Source organism: Tubulanus polymorphus, chromosome 1 (genome assembly GCF_964204645.1).
Source record: "Tubulanus polymorphus chromosome 1, tnTubPoly1.2, whole genome shotgun sequence".
Classification (NCBI taxonomy): Eukaryota; Metazoa; Nemertea; class Palaeonemertea; order Tubulaniformes; family Tubulanidae; genus Tubulanus; species Tubulanus polymorphus.
Genome location: NC_134025.1, coordinates 24567791 through 24581025, shown reverse-complemented (window position 1 = coordinate 24581025; position 13235 = coordinate 24567791). Strand labels below are relative to the sequence as shown.

The 13235-nt window shown below is 36.4% G+C and overlaps 2 protein-coding genes across 2 annotated transcripts; both read left to right on the top strand.

The window, feature by feature from the left end:
• The first annotated feature begins 4540 nt into the window (after positions 1-4540).
• LOC141905832 (mitochondrial amidoxime reducing component 2-like) lies at positions 4541-7361 on the top strand. Its single transcript, XM_074794890.1, has 7 exons — positions 4541-4830; positions 4932-5114; positions 5212-5338; positions 5708-5848; positions 5933-5994; positions 6113-6187; positions 6287-7361. Exons 1-7 carry the CDS (start codon positions 4601-4603, stop codon positions 6399-6401), a joined length of 933 nt encoding a protein of 310 aa, XP_074650991.1. The 5' UTR covers positions 4541-4600; the 3' UTR covers positions 6402-7361.
• A 488-nt stretch (positions 7362-7849) lies between these two features.
• LOC141898578 (T-complex protein 1 subunit beta-like) lies at positions 7850-12963 on the top strand. The gene is made up of 14 exons (XM_074784559.1): positions 7850-7936; positions 8160-8228; positions 8344-8409; positions 9558-9669; positions 9755-9831; positions 9918-10030; positions 10203-10329; positions 10410-10586; positions 10915-11042; positions 11532-11635; positions 11775-11882; positions 11967-12107; positions 12201-12404; positions 12514-12963. Exons 1-14 carry the CDS (start codon positions 7934-7936, stop codon positions 12681-12683), a joined length of 1599 nt encoding a protein of 532 aa, XP_074640660.1. The 5' UTR covers positions 7850-7933; the 3' UTR covers positions 12684-12963.
• The last annotated feature ends 272 nt before the right edge of the window (positions 12964-13235 follow it).

The window sequence follows — 13235 nt, the reverse complement described above, 5'->3', positions numbered from 1 at the left end:
CGCAAACACTAATTGTGACACGTTTACATAGTAGAATTTTCATTTTACTGACATTAGATAAAAGATAAAAGTCTAGTCCAAAGATGGCTGTCTATATGTTGGTGTTAAAATTTCGGATTGCTAATTTCTACCTCACCACTATCTAATTTACTATGTTTATTCCCGACACACTAACTACAGACTCGCGATGTCACTGAGATCAGCGAAGTGTGTCTGGCCATTGACAGACGTTGGACAATCTCCACCCACCGTCTGCACCCTGTTATTTAAACGTGAATTTCTTCTAACCCACCACACTTCCCACTCACGTGCGTGCACGCTCACGATTTTTTTGTGGAATATTTGATTCGAGATGGAAAATGGATTTTGAAATGGAAAACTCAGAGAGAAATCAGGTAAGCTGTTTTATTTCAATCAACTGTATGCCTTTTGTGAATATTTACACACAATTGTTATCAAGCAATCCGTGAAATCCTCAATCGATCTGATCAGGAAGTATAAGAAAAAAGAAAGATTTAGCATAAAATATTTAGTATACAGTTTCTCCAAAAACCTTGTTGGATATGTGCGCAGGGGGCCGCGTTTTAATTGTTTTACTATAGTTTGAATACTATCTTATGCTGGATAAGTGCGCAGGGGGCCGCGCTTTAATGGTTTTACTATAGTTGAAACTGTCTACTCGCTTGGTCCGCATTGTTGAATTTTTTCTCCATATTTTTCACTGGTTTACTTTTTTTTATTTCGTTCATATCTCTGTATAAACATCGATACCGTATTCTCGATAATTCAACGTAGATTATTGCTCATCTTATTCAAAAGTTCGTAATAAACCATTTTACAGTTGCTAGCCGCCATTTTGTTAGGGTACTTATGTCCCGTATTGTTGGGTCATTTTTTTCTCTTTTTTAAAAACTATCCGTGATGCGTGTTGTATCATATTTCATCTGTCCATGGATGGATTTTGACAACTTCAGCAACATTCAAACCGCGTGAATCTCTAGTATCAGTTATGTAAAAATCATTTCTCAAATTTACAACAATGCGACATGAGAGCAATATAAAAATCGGTGGTCAGTTTTTTCGTGCGCATAGAAATCAAGGGTACTGAACTTTGAAGTTCGTTATTTTCAGAAATAATTTTCTAAAAAATCCAAGCATTTCAAGAACTGTGCGCATAAATGCCCCCTTTCAGGTGAACTTTGAAATTTTAAGATATCTTGCCTAGTTTTTTTCCTATGGCACTTTAACTGCAGCACGTGTATTGTCATTCCGAGATTCGGCGCTGTTTTCTTTGCGTGTATTTCAGTATATGGGCGTTATTTTTTCATTTTTACTACACTTGTCTCTACGGAAAATGGTTTTAATTGTTGGTACGAGTATCAGGTTTTAATATTACGGCATTAATACTGTATTCCGTTCTCCGGCGCTAGTTCGTAATGGCTGTATTGGTAGCCGCTTTTACAGCAGGCAGAGGCTTACGTACATGCACCCAAGAAAACCCAAAATATCACTCTTTTGTTGTAAATGCAATCCACACACTTCTTGCGTTTTTGTGATGGTAGATGTCACTTTTTACTTTTTATCACCGGTGTCTGACATTAGGACTTGATACTTGATATGTCACCACCAAAGCAAGAAAACGTTTTCCTATATTTTCTTCCCAATCTAATCAATCTTGTGTGTACTTAATAGAAAGTATTCATAGAAAGTAGCTGAATATTTGCCCCAACCCATTTGTCCAGCTTTTTGACCACTTCTCCATCCATCTAATTTCAGTAGATTTTTATGTAAATTTATTGATAGACTACTGATTTAAATGGTCATCATACTCGATTTTGTGTGTTATATTTCTTTTCTTCTTCCATCTCAATATAGGCCCATATATTCTCTTCCCGCGCGCAACTTCGAATACGTGATCAAAATGCCGTTCAGTCTCGCTGCTAAAACTGGTAAAAAAATCCCTTTAACTCCAACATCTCTAATGTCTTCGATCTATTATATTGCATAAATGACGTAATATTAAAACCTGATACTCGTACCAACAATTAAAACCATTTTCCGTAGAGACAAGTGTAGTAAAAGTGAAAAAATAACACCCATATACTGAAATACACGCAAAGAAAACAGCGCCGAATCTCGGAATGACAATACACGCGCTGCAGTTAAAGTGCCATAGAAAAAAAACTAGGCAAGATATCTTAAAATTTCAAAGTTCACCTGAAAGGGGGCATTTATGCGCACAGTTCTTGAAATGCTAGGATTTTTTAGAAAATTATTTCTGAAAATAACGAACTTCAAAGTTCAGTACCCTTGATTTCTATGCGCACGGCAAAAACTGACCACCGATTTTTATATCGCTCTCATGTCGCATTGTTGTAAATTTGAGAAATTATTTTTACATAACTGAAAACTAGAGATTCACGCAGTTTGAATGTTGCTGAAGTTGTCAAAATCCATCCATGGACAGATGAAATATGATACAACACACATCACGGACAGTTTTTAAAAAATAGAAAAAAATGACCCAACAATACGGGACAAAAGTACCCTAACAAAATGGCGGCTAGCAACTGTAAAATGGTTTATTCTAACACATTTTTTATCTACATTTTTTAAGTTTTCAGGATCAATATGTATATGTAGTTTTCTATGGTTGTTACCGATTTAAATTATCCTTATTAGTTTCTAAGTAATAGCAAGTCAAACTTCCAAAACACGTTTTCTTGGGTCTCATGCGTGCATCTTTATATCAGAAAATTTCAAAATTTTACCGGTCCCTACTTTGTTAAAAATCAAATTTTTCATTAATTATGAAAATAAGGGCACCTAGGTATCTGAAAAATCATTGTTTTACTATCTGCTGCTGGATAGGTGCGCAGGGGGCCGCATTTTAATAGTTTTACCATAGTTTTACTTGTCTTGTAAAATATAAAACTGCGTTATTGACTCCAAGGGTTTTTCAAAAAGCTTGTTTCTAATAGATTACTTTGCATTTCTGTTAAACCTACTTGATACGGTACATAATTTACTTTTTGATCTACTGTTTCATTGTTAAGTTGTTGATTAATTGCCCCGCTATATTTCTATTTGATTCTTAACTATTGTATAATTACGCCCTAGTTTGCTCTCATCATTAAGATTTGTTAAGTTTGTAACTGTCTTCATGCTGTATATTAGTGTGCATCACATCTTAATCACAGCTTAATTAATCTCTTTGTTTTACACTGTGTAACAGTGTATTAACCCTAGTTTGTACCCCTAATTCCATGTGACGTTAGTTTCTTAGATAAAGAATAGCGAAGTTTCAGTACGATAATAGAAAATGACATGGTTTAATAGTTTTACTAAGTTTTACTTGTCTTCTGCTGGATAGGTGCGCAGGGGGCCGCGGTTTAATAGTTTTACTAAGTTTTACTTGTCTTATGCTGGATAGGTGCGCAGGGGGCCGCGGTTTAATAGTTTTACTAAGTTTTACTTGTCTTCTGCTGGATAGGTGCGCAGGGGGCCGCGGTTTAATAGTTTTACTAAGTTTTACTTGTCTACTGCTGGATATGTGCGCAAGGGGCCGCGGTTTAATAGTTTTACTAAGTTTTACTTGTCTTCTGCTGGATAGGTGCGCAGGGGGCCGCGGTTTAATAGTTTTACTAAGTTTTACTTGTCTACTGCTGGATATGTGCGCAAGGGGCCGCGGTTTAATAGTTTTACTAAGTTTTACTTGTCTTCTGCTGGATAAGTGCGCAGGGGGCCGCGTTTTAAAAGTTTTAATAGTTTTACTTGTCTTCTGCTGGATAGGTGCGCAGGGGGCCGCGTTTTAATAGTGTAAATAGTTTTACTTGTCTGCTGCTGGATAAGTGCGCAGGGGGCCGCGTTTTAATAGTGTAAATAGTTTTACTTGTCTTCTGCTAGATAGGTGCGCAGGGGGCCGCTATATTTCTATTTGATTCTGAACTAATAGTTTTACTAAGTTTTACTTGTCTTCTACTGGATAGGTGCGCAGGGGGCCGCGTTTTAATAGTGTAAATAGTTTTACTTGTCTTCTGCTGGATAGGTGCGCAGGGGGCCGCGGTTTAATAGTGTAAATAGTTTTACTTGTCTGCTGCTGGATAAGCGCGCAGGGGGCCGCGGTTTAATAGTTTTACTTGTCTTCTGCTAGATAGGTGCGCAGGGGGCCGCAAGATTTCTATTTGATTCTGAACTAATAGTTTTACTAAGTTTTACTTGTCTTCTGCTAGATAGGTGCGCAGGGGGCCGCGGTTTAATAGTGTAAATAGTTTTACTTGTCTTCTGCTGGATAGGTGCGCAGGGGGCCGCGGTTTAATAGTTTTACCATAGTTTTACTTGTCTACTGCTGGATATGTGCGCAAGGGGCCGCGTTTTAATAGTTTTACTAAGTTTTACTTGTAAATTTCTGCATTATTGCTAAAAAATCATCGTTTCGTCTAGCATCATATACCAGTTCTCACTTTACAATACCCGGCCCCCTGCGCACCCATTGAGCGCAGGGGGCCGCAGCGGCCCCCTGCGCACTCTGCAGACAGACCCCACTCGGAGGAATGAGTGAGGAGTTGAAACTGAACGGAGTTACGCGAATAAAACGTACATGATGGAAAATATCGGAGATGCAGGGCTGGTTTTCTTTTCTCTGTTAGCTGGATCAGCTGCTAAAATTGGGATGGCATATTGGACTCAGAAACATGCACGGAAAAACATGGAAAAGGTCGGGGAAATTAGTGCTATGTATATACACCCGGTGAAATCTTGCAGGGGATGGTCGATTAGCGAAGCGACTGCGACGAAGTTAGGACTCGAATGTAGTAATGTTTATGACAGGTGTGTACATTGTGAGACTGGGATTTTTTGCAAATAGTGAATAATATATTAAATGACTGAATAAAGTTACTAAACATCATTTGATGAATGATTTTTTTCAGATTATTCATGTTGGCTGATGAAAAAAATAAATATCGTCACGTAAATCTGAGGATTGAACCACTTATGGCTCTTATTGTTCCAAGTTTGCATGTGCCAAATATGCATCTTGATGCTCCAAATATGGAAACTCTTGTCTTGCCTCTTGAATTTAAAGCCACACCAGGTTCCCTTATCGACTGCAAGTAGGTAAATTCCGAATAACCATTACTGAATGAGCCTCTTCTGTTGTCTAATCAAAATGGTTGTTTTATCTGAGATGAAAATTTCGTTTTTCATCAGGGTTTACGACGAGCATTTCAAAGGTGTTGATTGTGGTGACAAGGCCAGTGCTTGGTTTTGTAAATATTTGAAAAGGGAAGGTTTACGTTTGCTGTACAGAGCAAACGTTTCGGAATGTCTTCATCAAGTAAGTATAGCTAGTCCTGAATCTGGCGGTTTGGTCATTTGACTGGGATTTCCATGTATCAGAGAATCTTTAACTGCCTTCATGTAGAAGTTGGAATTCTTAATATGACATAGCCTATCAACCTTGCCTACTATCAGCACATATCAGCGATAACCTTTTGCCTAGTGGTATCCTCATCCTTGGATGGTCACAAAGTTTCCCTTTTAATACGTGTTAATATTGACAAAACCTAATGGCAAACTTCGGGTTTGGTTATATTGTGTGGAAAGGTACTGGTAATTTTCATGTTGTGCTTGCCGGTACACAATATTCTTATCATCTACAATACTCTCTTCAAGAACTTAATTCACACCTGCTTATTTCTTACAGCGCAGTTTTTCGGATGAAGCGCCTCACATGTTTCTCAGTACAGCTTCACTGGCAGATCTAAATGAAAGACTAGCGGAACCTGTGCCCATGAGACGTTTTCGTCCTAATTTTGTTATTTCAGGATGTTCAGCTTATGACGAGGTAAGGTCATTAATTTGAATAGAAATAACCCTGCAATATTTATTTTAAATAGTTAGACTACTTATGTGTAAATGTTTTATTCAGGATAATTGGGAAGAAGTTATTATTGGAACAGCCCATTTTAAAAGATTAGACACTTGCAGGCGGTATGTGGAATTCGGGTTCACTTCCCTTCATATTCTCTTTCTATCATTTTTCATGGGTAAACATGATATTCCTGTAATGAAACTACATGGTGAAGGTTTGCCTCTCCTTTCAATTCAGATGCACTTTGATTATGGTAGATCCTGAAACCGGACAGAAAGATCCAAATTCGGAACCACTTCAGACTCTCAAGAGGTCAGTGTGTAGATGCTGTTGAATTTTTATGAAAAACCGAGTAATTTTCTGGAATAAATGGAATGTTTTACATATAATTTGTTTCTACATATTTTGCAGTTATCGCATGGAACCGGGATCTTCCAGTCCAGGTTTTGGAAATCACTTCGGCCTTATCTCCTCACCAGGAAAGATTTGTATAGGCGATGGAGTGTATGTAATGAGAAAGCCATAACCTGTTGTATAGAACTATTGCATATTATTTTGATTTATGTGTAATGCTGAAAATTCAAAATAATAGCATGTTGATACAGTGTCATTTGAAAAATCTGAAAACCTTAAAAGACTTGTGTTCTCGGTTCTTGTTTCTAAGTGGGTTAGGTATACAACACAATACAATAGAATTTTACTGACTCTAAAATTTTACAATAAAAACATTCAAATATAGATCTATAGAATACAGAAAGGTAAATTTACGGGAGTCTTATAACAATAGGCCTATATACATACACAGTACATGGTTATAATAAAATTTAAGAAATGTGAAAAAATGCAATACTTAAAATGGCAGCACTATACGTGTATCAAAAGTTTGATGAAAGCAACAAAATGTCCCCATAAACTACAAGTATTAGTGGAACTAGGACTTCTCCTTTGTATATTGATGTAAAACATGAAATGAAAATTTTTTGGGTTAAAACAATATCTTGCAAACAAACTAAACTTAGTTCAATCCTCTATGAAATATCTTTTCATTTATATCTTCATGATAGAATTAAAAGTCCCTGGTTGTTATTTATAAAAGACAATGTTTGACAAGTGCTGTTTATCATATGTCTGGATACAATTACTGGTAAATTCTAGGACACTTTCAAAAACAAATAGTGAAATGGATAATTTGTGACCAGCACGTGCAAGAGGCAGTTTTTAAGATAGATAATAATCTGTTATTATGCTGTTTTGCATAAATTTGTATATGCCAGTAGTGAAATCGGTCTGTGATATATACATATGAATATATTTTCTGATTTTGATTTTAACTCGATGTACATTGCCATCTCTTTAAACTTGGTCTAGGTATTACTGAAATATGATTTCACTTGTCTTGTTTATATGATATGTTTAGAGATATATATTCTCTTTGATATGTATATAAAAAAATAAAATGAAAGATTTTTATTTTAACTCAATGTACATTGCCATCTCTTTATACTTGGTCTAGGTATTATTAAAATATGATTTCACTTGTCTCGTTTATATGATATGTTTATAGATATATATTCTCTTTGATATGTATATAAAATAAAATGAAATACATATTTAAAATAAGCAACATCTTTTCTTATGGCTATAGGATTGAGTCACTCAGAAATGTCAGGATCGATTACCCGGGTTCGATCCTAGGACCTCCTGTTACAAGAGACATACCGAGGACCTCCAGTTTTGACATACTTTATTCATGCATGCTGGACTGTGTATTGGTGACGATTACTTTTACTCTTTAGAAAAGCTCATTTGGAAATGTCTTGTAATAATTTACTTCATTGTAAAATCCTACAATTTCAATTAATTACGCACGGTACAGATTTAATGTCACGGTTCAACGAATCGAGATATTCGGCTAGATTGACCATTAATGGGGTTCGAACTTACAGATTGGAGTCGTTCTATAAGGATTTGGATTGAGAAGTCACTATTCGTTAGTACATGCTGCTTCTCTGGAATTTTCGATCAGCGCAGTAGATATAAACCGAAAAAGCAGCTAAAATGGTTTGTATACGACGTTAAATACATAACAAATATATTATCTCGGTTTTTAAGTCGTGAAATATAGAAGAAATGTTGAAATATCTGCGCTATTTTATTCGCTGTCGCTGTTAGAAAAGCCAACCCGGTATTCAATACAAATCAAATGCGTTTTATTTGATCACTGACTCACCGAAGGTATGCGCTTAAATTGTGCCATTATCAACAAAATTGATTCTGAATTTAGGTATCCCTGGCACCGATTCAATTACTCAAAGCTGGAGCTGAAGAGGAGAAGGCAGAAACAGCTCGTTTGGTATGTTTGCTGCGAGTGCTTCCTTCGTTTCACTTGTCTTTTTATATTTGACTTTTGACAAGTTGAATATTTGATGATAATAATGATAATGATTTTCTACAACTTGATTTTTCAGTCATCCTTTGTTGGAGCTATAGCCATTGGTGATCTCATTAAAAGTACATTGGGACCCAAAGGCATGGTAAGTCTAATGTTCTGAAGCTCATCAAAGAAAATCTGCCCTGATGCTAGTTAGTTACCTAATCGTTGGTGGTAAGCTTTTATAATCGGATGGGCTTATACCAACGTTAGGGATGACAAGGGCCAAAACACGGTTGAAAAAAGTAACACTTCAAAAATATACTTTCTATCCACTTCAGTCCACAATTAATGGCTTATTTCACAAACTTACACAGGTACCTTTCGAAATAATCCAATTTTATGCATGTTTCGAGTGATTAATCAACATTATTTTGAGAAATTAATTAATTTCTCCACAAATTTCGCCATTGGCCGCCATTTCTCTGTATTGCACATGTGGCATGATAAGACAAGGGGACCTACAAGGATTTATATAAAACTTCCAAGACGAAACGACAATTTTTATTTTTGATGGTTTTCCAACCTATATTTCAAATTTTCGTGTTTTCCTTAATTAATATTTAAATAATAAATTCTGGTAAAAGAAAAATGTGAATAAGTGTTGATTTCTTAATATTTTTGAATTTCGTCGTTTCGCTTTGTTAGTTTGTGCTGTTGTCCTGGCCTCAGTCCACAGGTGCCAGCACCTCCAGTAATTTTCAAAATGGCAGCTGTTGACTCTACGGAAATTTACTCTCACTTTACGGCCGATTTGCACATGGATTAAGATCGTCAGGTGAGGTGTTATAGGTATCAGACAAACTACGAATCTGTTGTGCGTCGATTACAACAAAAATTAGACGGATATCTTAAGAGACAATGAAATGCCAGGCAAATTACTCGTCAGTCAAATTGGCTGACGAAGATTTCATACAAAAATGACCTTCCCATTCCTGACTGTGGTTTGTGAAAATATCCGATCGTGAAACTAAACCACAGACAGGTTACTGACTACCCTGATGCCAGCCTTAAGAAAATTTAAGCATCCATTTTTAGATATTCACCCAAGGGCAACACTTTTGTTAGTTCTAGTTTAAAATATGTACAAACTTGGTTGATTTAAGGTCAGATTGCAGGAAAAAGAAACAAATATTTCTCTGCATGGTACAGGCCTGGACTTGCTTTAAAACAAATATTGACATACTTACATGGATCACTTGCCTTATGGGTGGCATGAATACTGTATTGTAATTTGTAATGTGACTTCAGGACAAAATTCTTCAAAACATGAATCCAAATGACCCAATACACGTCACAAATGATGGTGCTACAATTCTGAAAGCTATTGGCGTTGATAATCCTGCTGCGAAGGTTTTGGTCGGTAAGTAAACCTCTAATTTCAGGTGACAATAAGGAATTGACTTGAAGCATTTAATCATTTTTGATAACCTTTGTTAAATATTCAGACATATCAAGAGTACAAGATGATGAGGTTGGAGATGGTACCACATCGGTTACAGTCCTCGCTTGCGAACTTCTTAAGGTATATATTCAATATGAAAACTCACCATAATCATGCGGGTATATTTTGATAATTTTGTATTCTAATTTGCACGCTCTAATTTTTAGGAAGCAGAAATTCTGATCGGTAAAAAGATACATCCACAGACAATTATTGCCGGTTGGCGTAAAGCGACAGATGAGGCACGTCGTGCATTAACAGATGCCGCCCTCGATCATGGGTATGATTTTCATCGATTTCATTTCCTTGTGTAAATGTATCGTAGATTTAATGATCTAATAGCTGCTCAATCTTCCAACAATCAACATTTGACTACAGTCAAATTCAGAGCATCATCGATCTTCTAACTGATTTGAATGGCTAATGTAGATTAATCAAATTATCATTTACAGCAATGATCCGGTTAAATTCAGAGAAGATCTGATGAATATAGCTAGAACTACACTTAGTTCAAAAATCCTGACTCAACACCGAGAATATTTCAGTAATTTAGCTGTAGATGCTGTCTTACGACTAAAGGTGAGTCTTATGACCGCGAGTACATGTATCTTCTATATCAGTTTGGATTCTGAATATGTCTTATTGAAATATTTGCGCAGGGAAGCGGTAACCTAGATGCTATACAAATTATCAAGAAACTAGGCAGCACACTTCGCGAATCATACTTAGAAGAAGGTTTCTTATTGGACAAGAAAGTAGGCGTAAACCAACCAAAACGCGTGGAAAACGCTAAAATTCTTATTGCTAACACATCTATGGATGCTGATAAAATTAAGGTTTGTGTCCAAATGACTTAACATATGGTTTGTCTTAGATTTAGATGCATTCTGTCTTAGATTTAGTTGCATTCTATCATTTGCTTTCTCCTTGATGAGACCTACGTTGCTTGTTACTAGAAGTAACAGGTAAATATCCCCCAGTAAAAATCCCCTAGGTTGGCGATGTATAACTTAGTGGTATGGAGCATTTAATTTATAATCTGGGTATGGCTAACGTATGGAAAATGATATTGGCCAACCCGTGGGAACCCTGAATTCAGCAAACTCCATCATTTCAACTTCCAATTATCTGACAGATGAAGGGGTCATTTCTTGTTGATTTTAGGTATTTGGATCTCGAGTAAGGGTTGATTCTGTTGCTAAAGTCGCCGAATTGGAACTCGCTGAGAAGGAGAAGATGAAAGATAAAGTGGAGAGGATTCTCAAACATGGTTGCAATGTTTTCATCAACAGGTTAGTCTTCGTGTTACTTCCTTATATTACAGATGAGCGTAGGGAATTTGAAATGATGTTTCACATGTTAGACTGATGATCATCCTGCATCAGGATTTGATATCGATTTCTTTACTGATTAAATTCCTTACATTTATTACTCATCTATGTAACCATGTTATTTAATGAGCCAGCACTAGAATATAACAATGGGTTCATTATCGTTGACATTTTTCTGTCTCCCCCCGAAAGAAAAATTATTGCAATCCTTATCCTCTTATACTAGGTGTAATAGATTGTATCTATCATGAGAAATTAGCTGATATGATGTTTTACATGTTAGACTGATGATTTCCCTAAAACGGAATTTGAGAAAAGATTTTTTAAGCTGATCAGTGTTGCTTCTGGAAAACATTGACCATATGGTATTCATGATGATATGTTTAAAGTAACGTAAGATACATAGGTAAATGAAAGAAGTCTTCATTAATGGTAATCTTTTAAAAACAGGCAACTGATCTATAACTACCCGGAACAATTGTTCTCTGATGCTGGAGTGATGGCTATTGAACACGCCGACTTTGAGGGCGTTGAACGATTATCTTTAGTGACAGGTATGTTATTAAATATGATGATGAGACACATGATTTATTTATTACCTATTTACAAGTGCCATTGTTTATGCATAAGATAAAGATCTCCAATGAATATATTCATTCTTAATGTTTTATAATGCTGGACTTCTCCATTCAGGCGGAGAAATTGTGTCAACCTTCGATAATCCTGAAGGTGTAAAGCTAGGTCATTGTGATGTTATCGAAGAGGTGATGATCGGTGAAGATAAACTTCTCAAATTCTCAGGTGAGTTAGTTGTACGAATTACAAGTTTCAAAGCACTCTGGAGATGGTTGAATTGAAAACGGATTGATTATTGCGTGTTTGTAGGTGTGAAGCTAGGCGAGGCATGTACAGTTGTTATTCGCGGAGCCACTAAACAGATCTTAGATGAAGCCGAGCGATCATTGCACGATGCTCTTTGCGTCCTATCGCAAACTGTGAAAGAAACAAGGACCGTTTTTGGTGGAGGTGTGTATATCGTATATCTAGAAATACAGCAAGACAACTTAATGCATTATAAATATATATTCAAACATATTCTTCGTTGGTATTGAATAACAGGTTGTTCCGAAATGTTAATGGCGAATGCTGTTGGTAATCTTGCTGCGAGAACTCCAGGAAAAGAAGCAGTTGCAATGGAGTCCTATGCCCATGCTCTTCGACAGTTGCCAACTATCATTGCTGATAATGCTGGTTACGATAGTTCAGATCTTGTTTCCAAACTTAGAGCTGCGCATACTGAAGGCAAAAGTACATACGGTTTAGGTAAGCGCATACCTTGCAGAAAAATCGCTCAAACTTACGAACTGTTCCTGTGAATTTCGGTCATGAACGAACATTCAAATCACGAATCTTGTTGATTATTTTGTTCTAGATATGAATTACGGCCTCGTTGGGGATATGCAAGTTCTTGGAATTGCGGAATCATATCAAGTAAAACGACAAGTGCTGATGAGCGCCGCTGAGGCAGCTGAGATGATCGTACGCGTTGATGATGTAATCAAAGCAGCTCCCAGACAACGTGCTCCAGATACATGTTGTTAGAATATCGTCACTGCCACATCATATTGAAGACATGTTTCGAGAATGAAGCCGACTTGATTAAAATAAGAACATTCTTTAATATTTGCCAATGGGAACATAAAATTATTCTGTGCTGTTAAAAAATTGTTTTTTTCTGAACTTCGTAGCTGTGTTATTTTGCATGAGTAAGCCTCTTGAATTCAAACATCAGTTCTTCGTGTAATTGTGCTAATTTGAGATTCCTCAAAATTCTTGGAACAAATTCAGATTTTTTTACAACTAAATGTAATAAATTATGTATATGAGATATTGTTGTTCTTAGTTGAAATTTTCGGTCATGCGGTACCTGAAAAATTCACGATGATGTGGAACTCATTGAGGATGTGCTTCATAGCATGATGCAAGTGAATTTCAGAGGATGAATACTTCAGAGGACAAGGACACGTACAGCAATGTGGTTTTCATAGGGGATCATTTATTTCGAACGCGTAAAATTTGAACTTTTCAACCCCCTCTCCTCTGTACGCAAAATCTACCATTTTTTCATATACATAAAGCATTATAGTACGCAAT

Bases quoted from the DNA above. Each gene is read 5' to 3' on its own strand.
- LOC141905832 (XM_074794890.1), top strand. From the start codon at position 4,601: ATGATGGAAAATATCGGAGATGCAGGGCTGGTTTTCTTTTCTCTGTTA. The intron at 4,831-4,931 runs GTGTGTACATTG...GATTTTTTTCAG, and splicing joins TGTAGTAATGTTTATGACAG to ATTATTCATGTTGGCTGATG. The intron at 6,188-6,286 runs GTCAGTGTGTAG...CATATTTTGCAG, and splicing joins CCACTTCAGACTCTCAAGAG to TTATCGCATGGAACCGGGAT.
- LOC141898578 (XM_074784559.1), top strand. The intron at 10,587-10,914 runs GTTTGTGTCCAA...TGTTGATTTTAG, and splicing joins TGGATGCTGATAAAATTAAG to GTATTTGGATCTCGAGTAAG. The intron at 12,108-12,200 runs GTGTGTATATCG...ATTGAATAACAG, and splicing joins AAGGACCGTTTTTGGTGGAG to GTTGTTCCGAAATGTTAATG.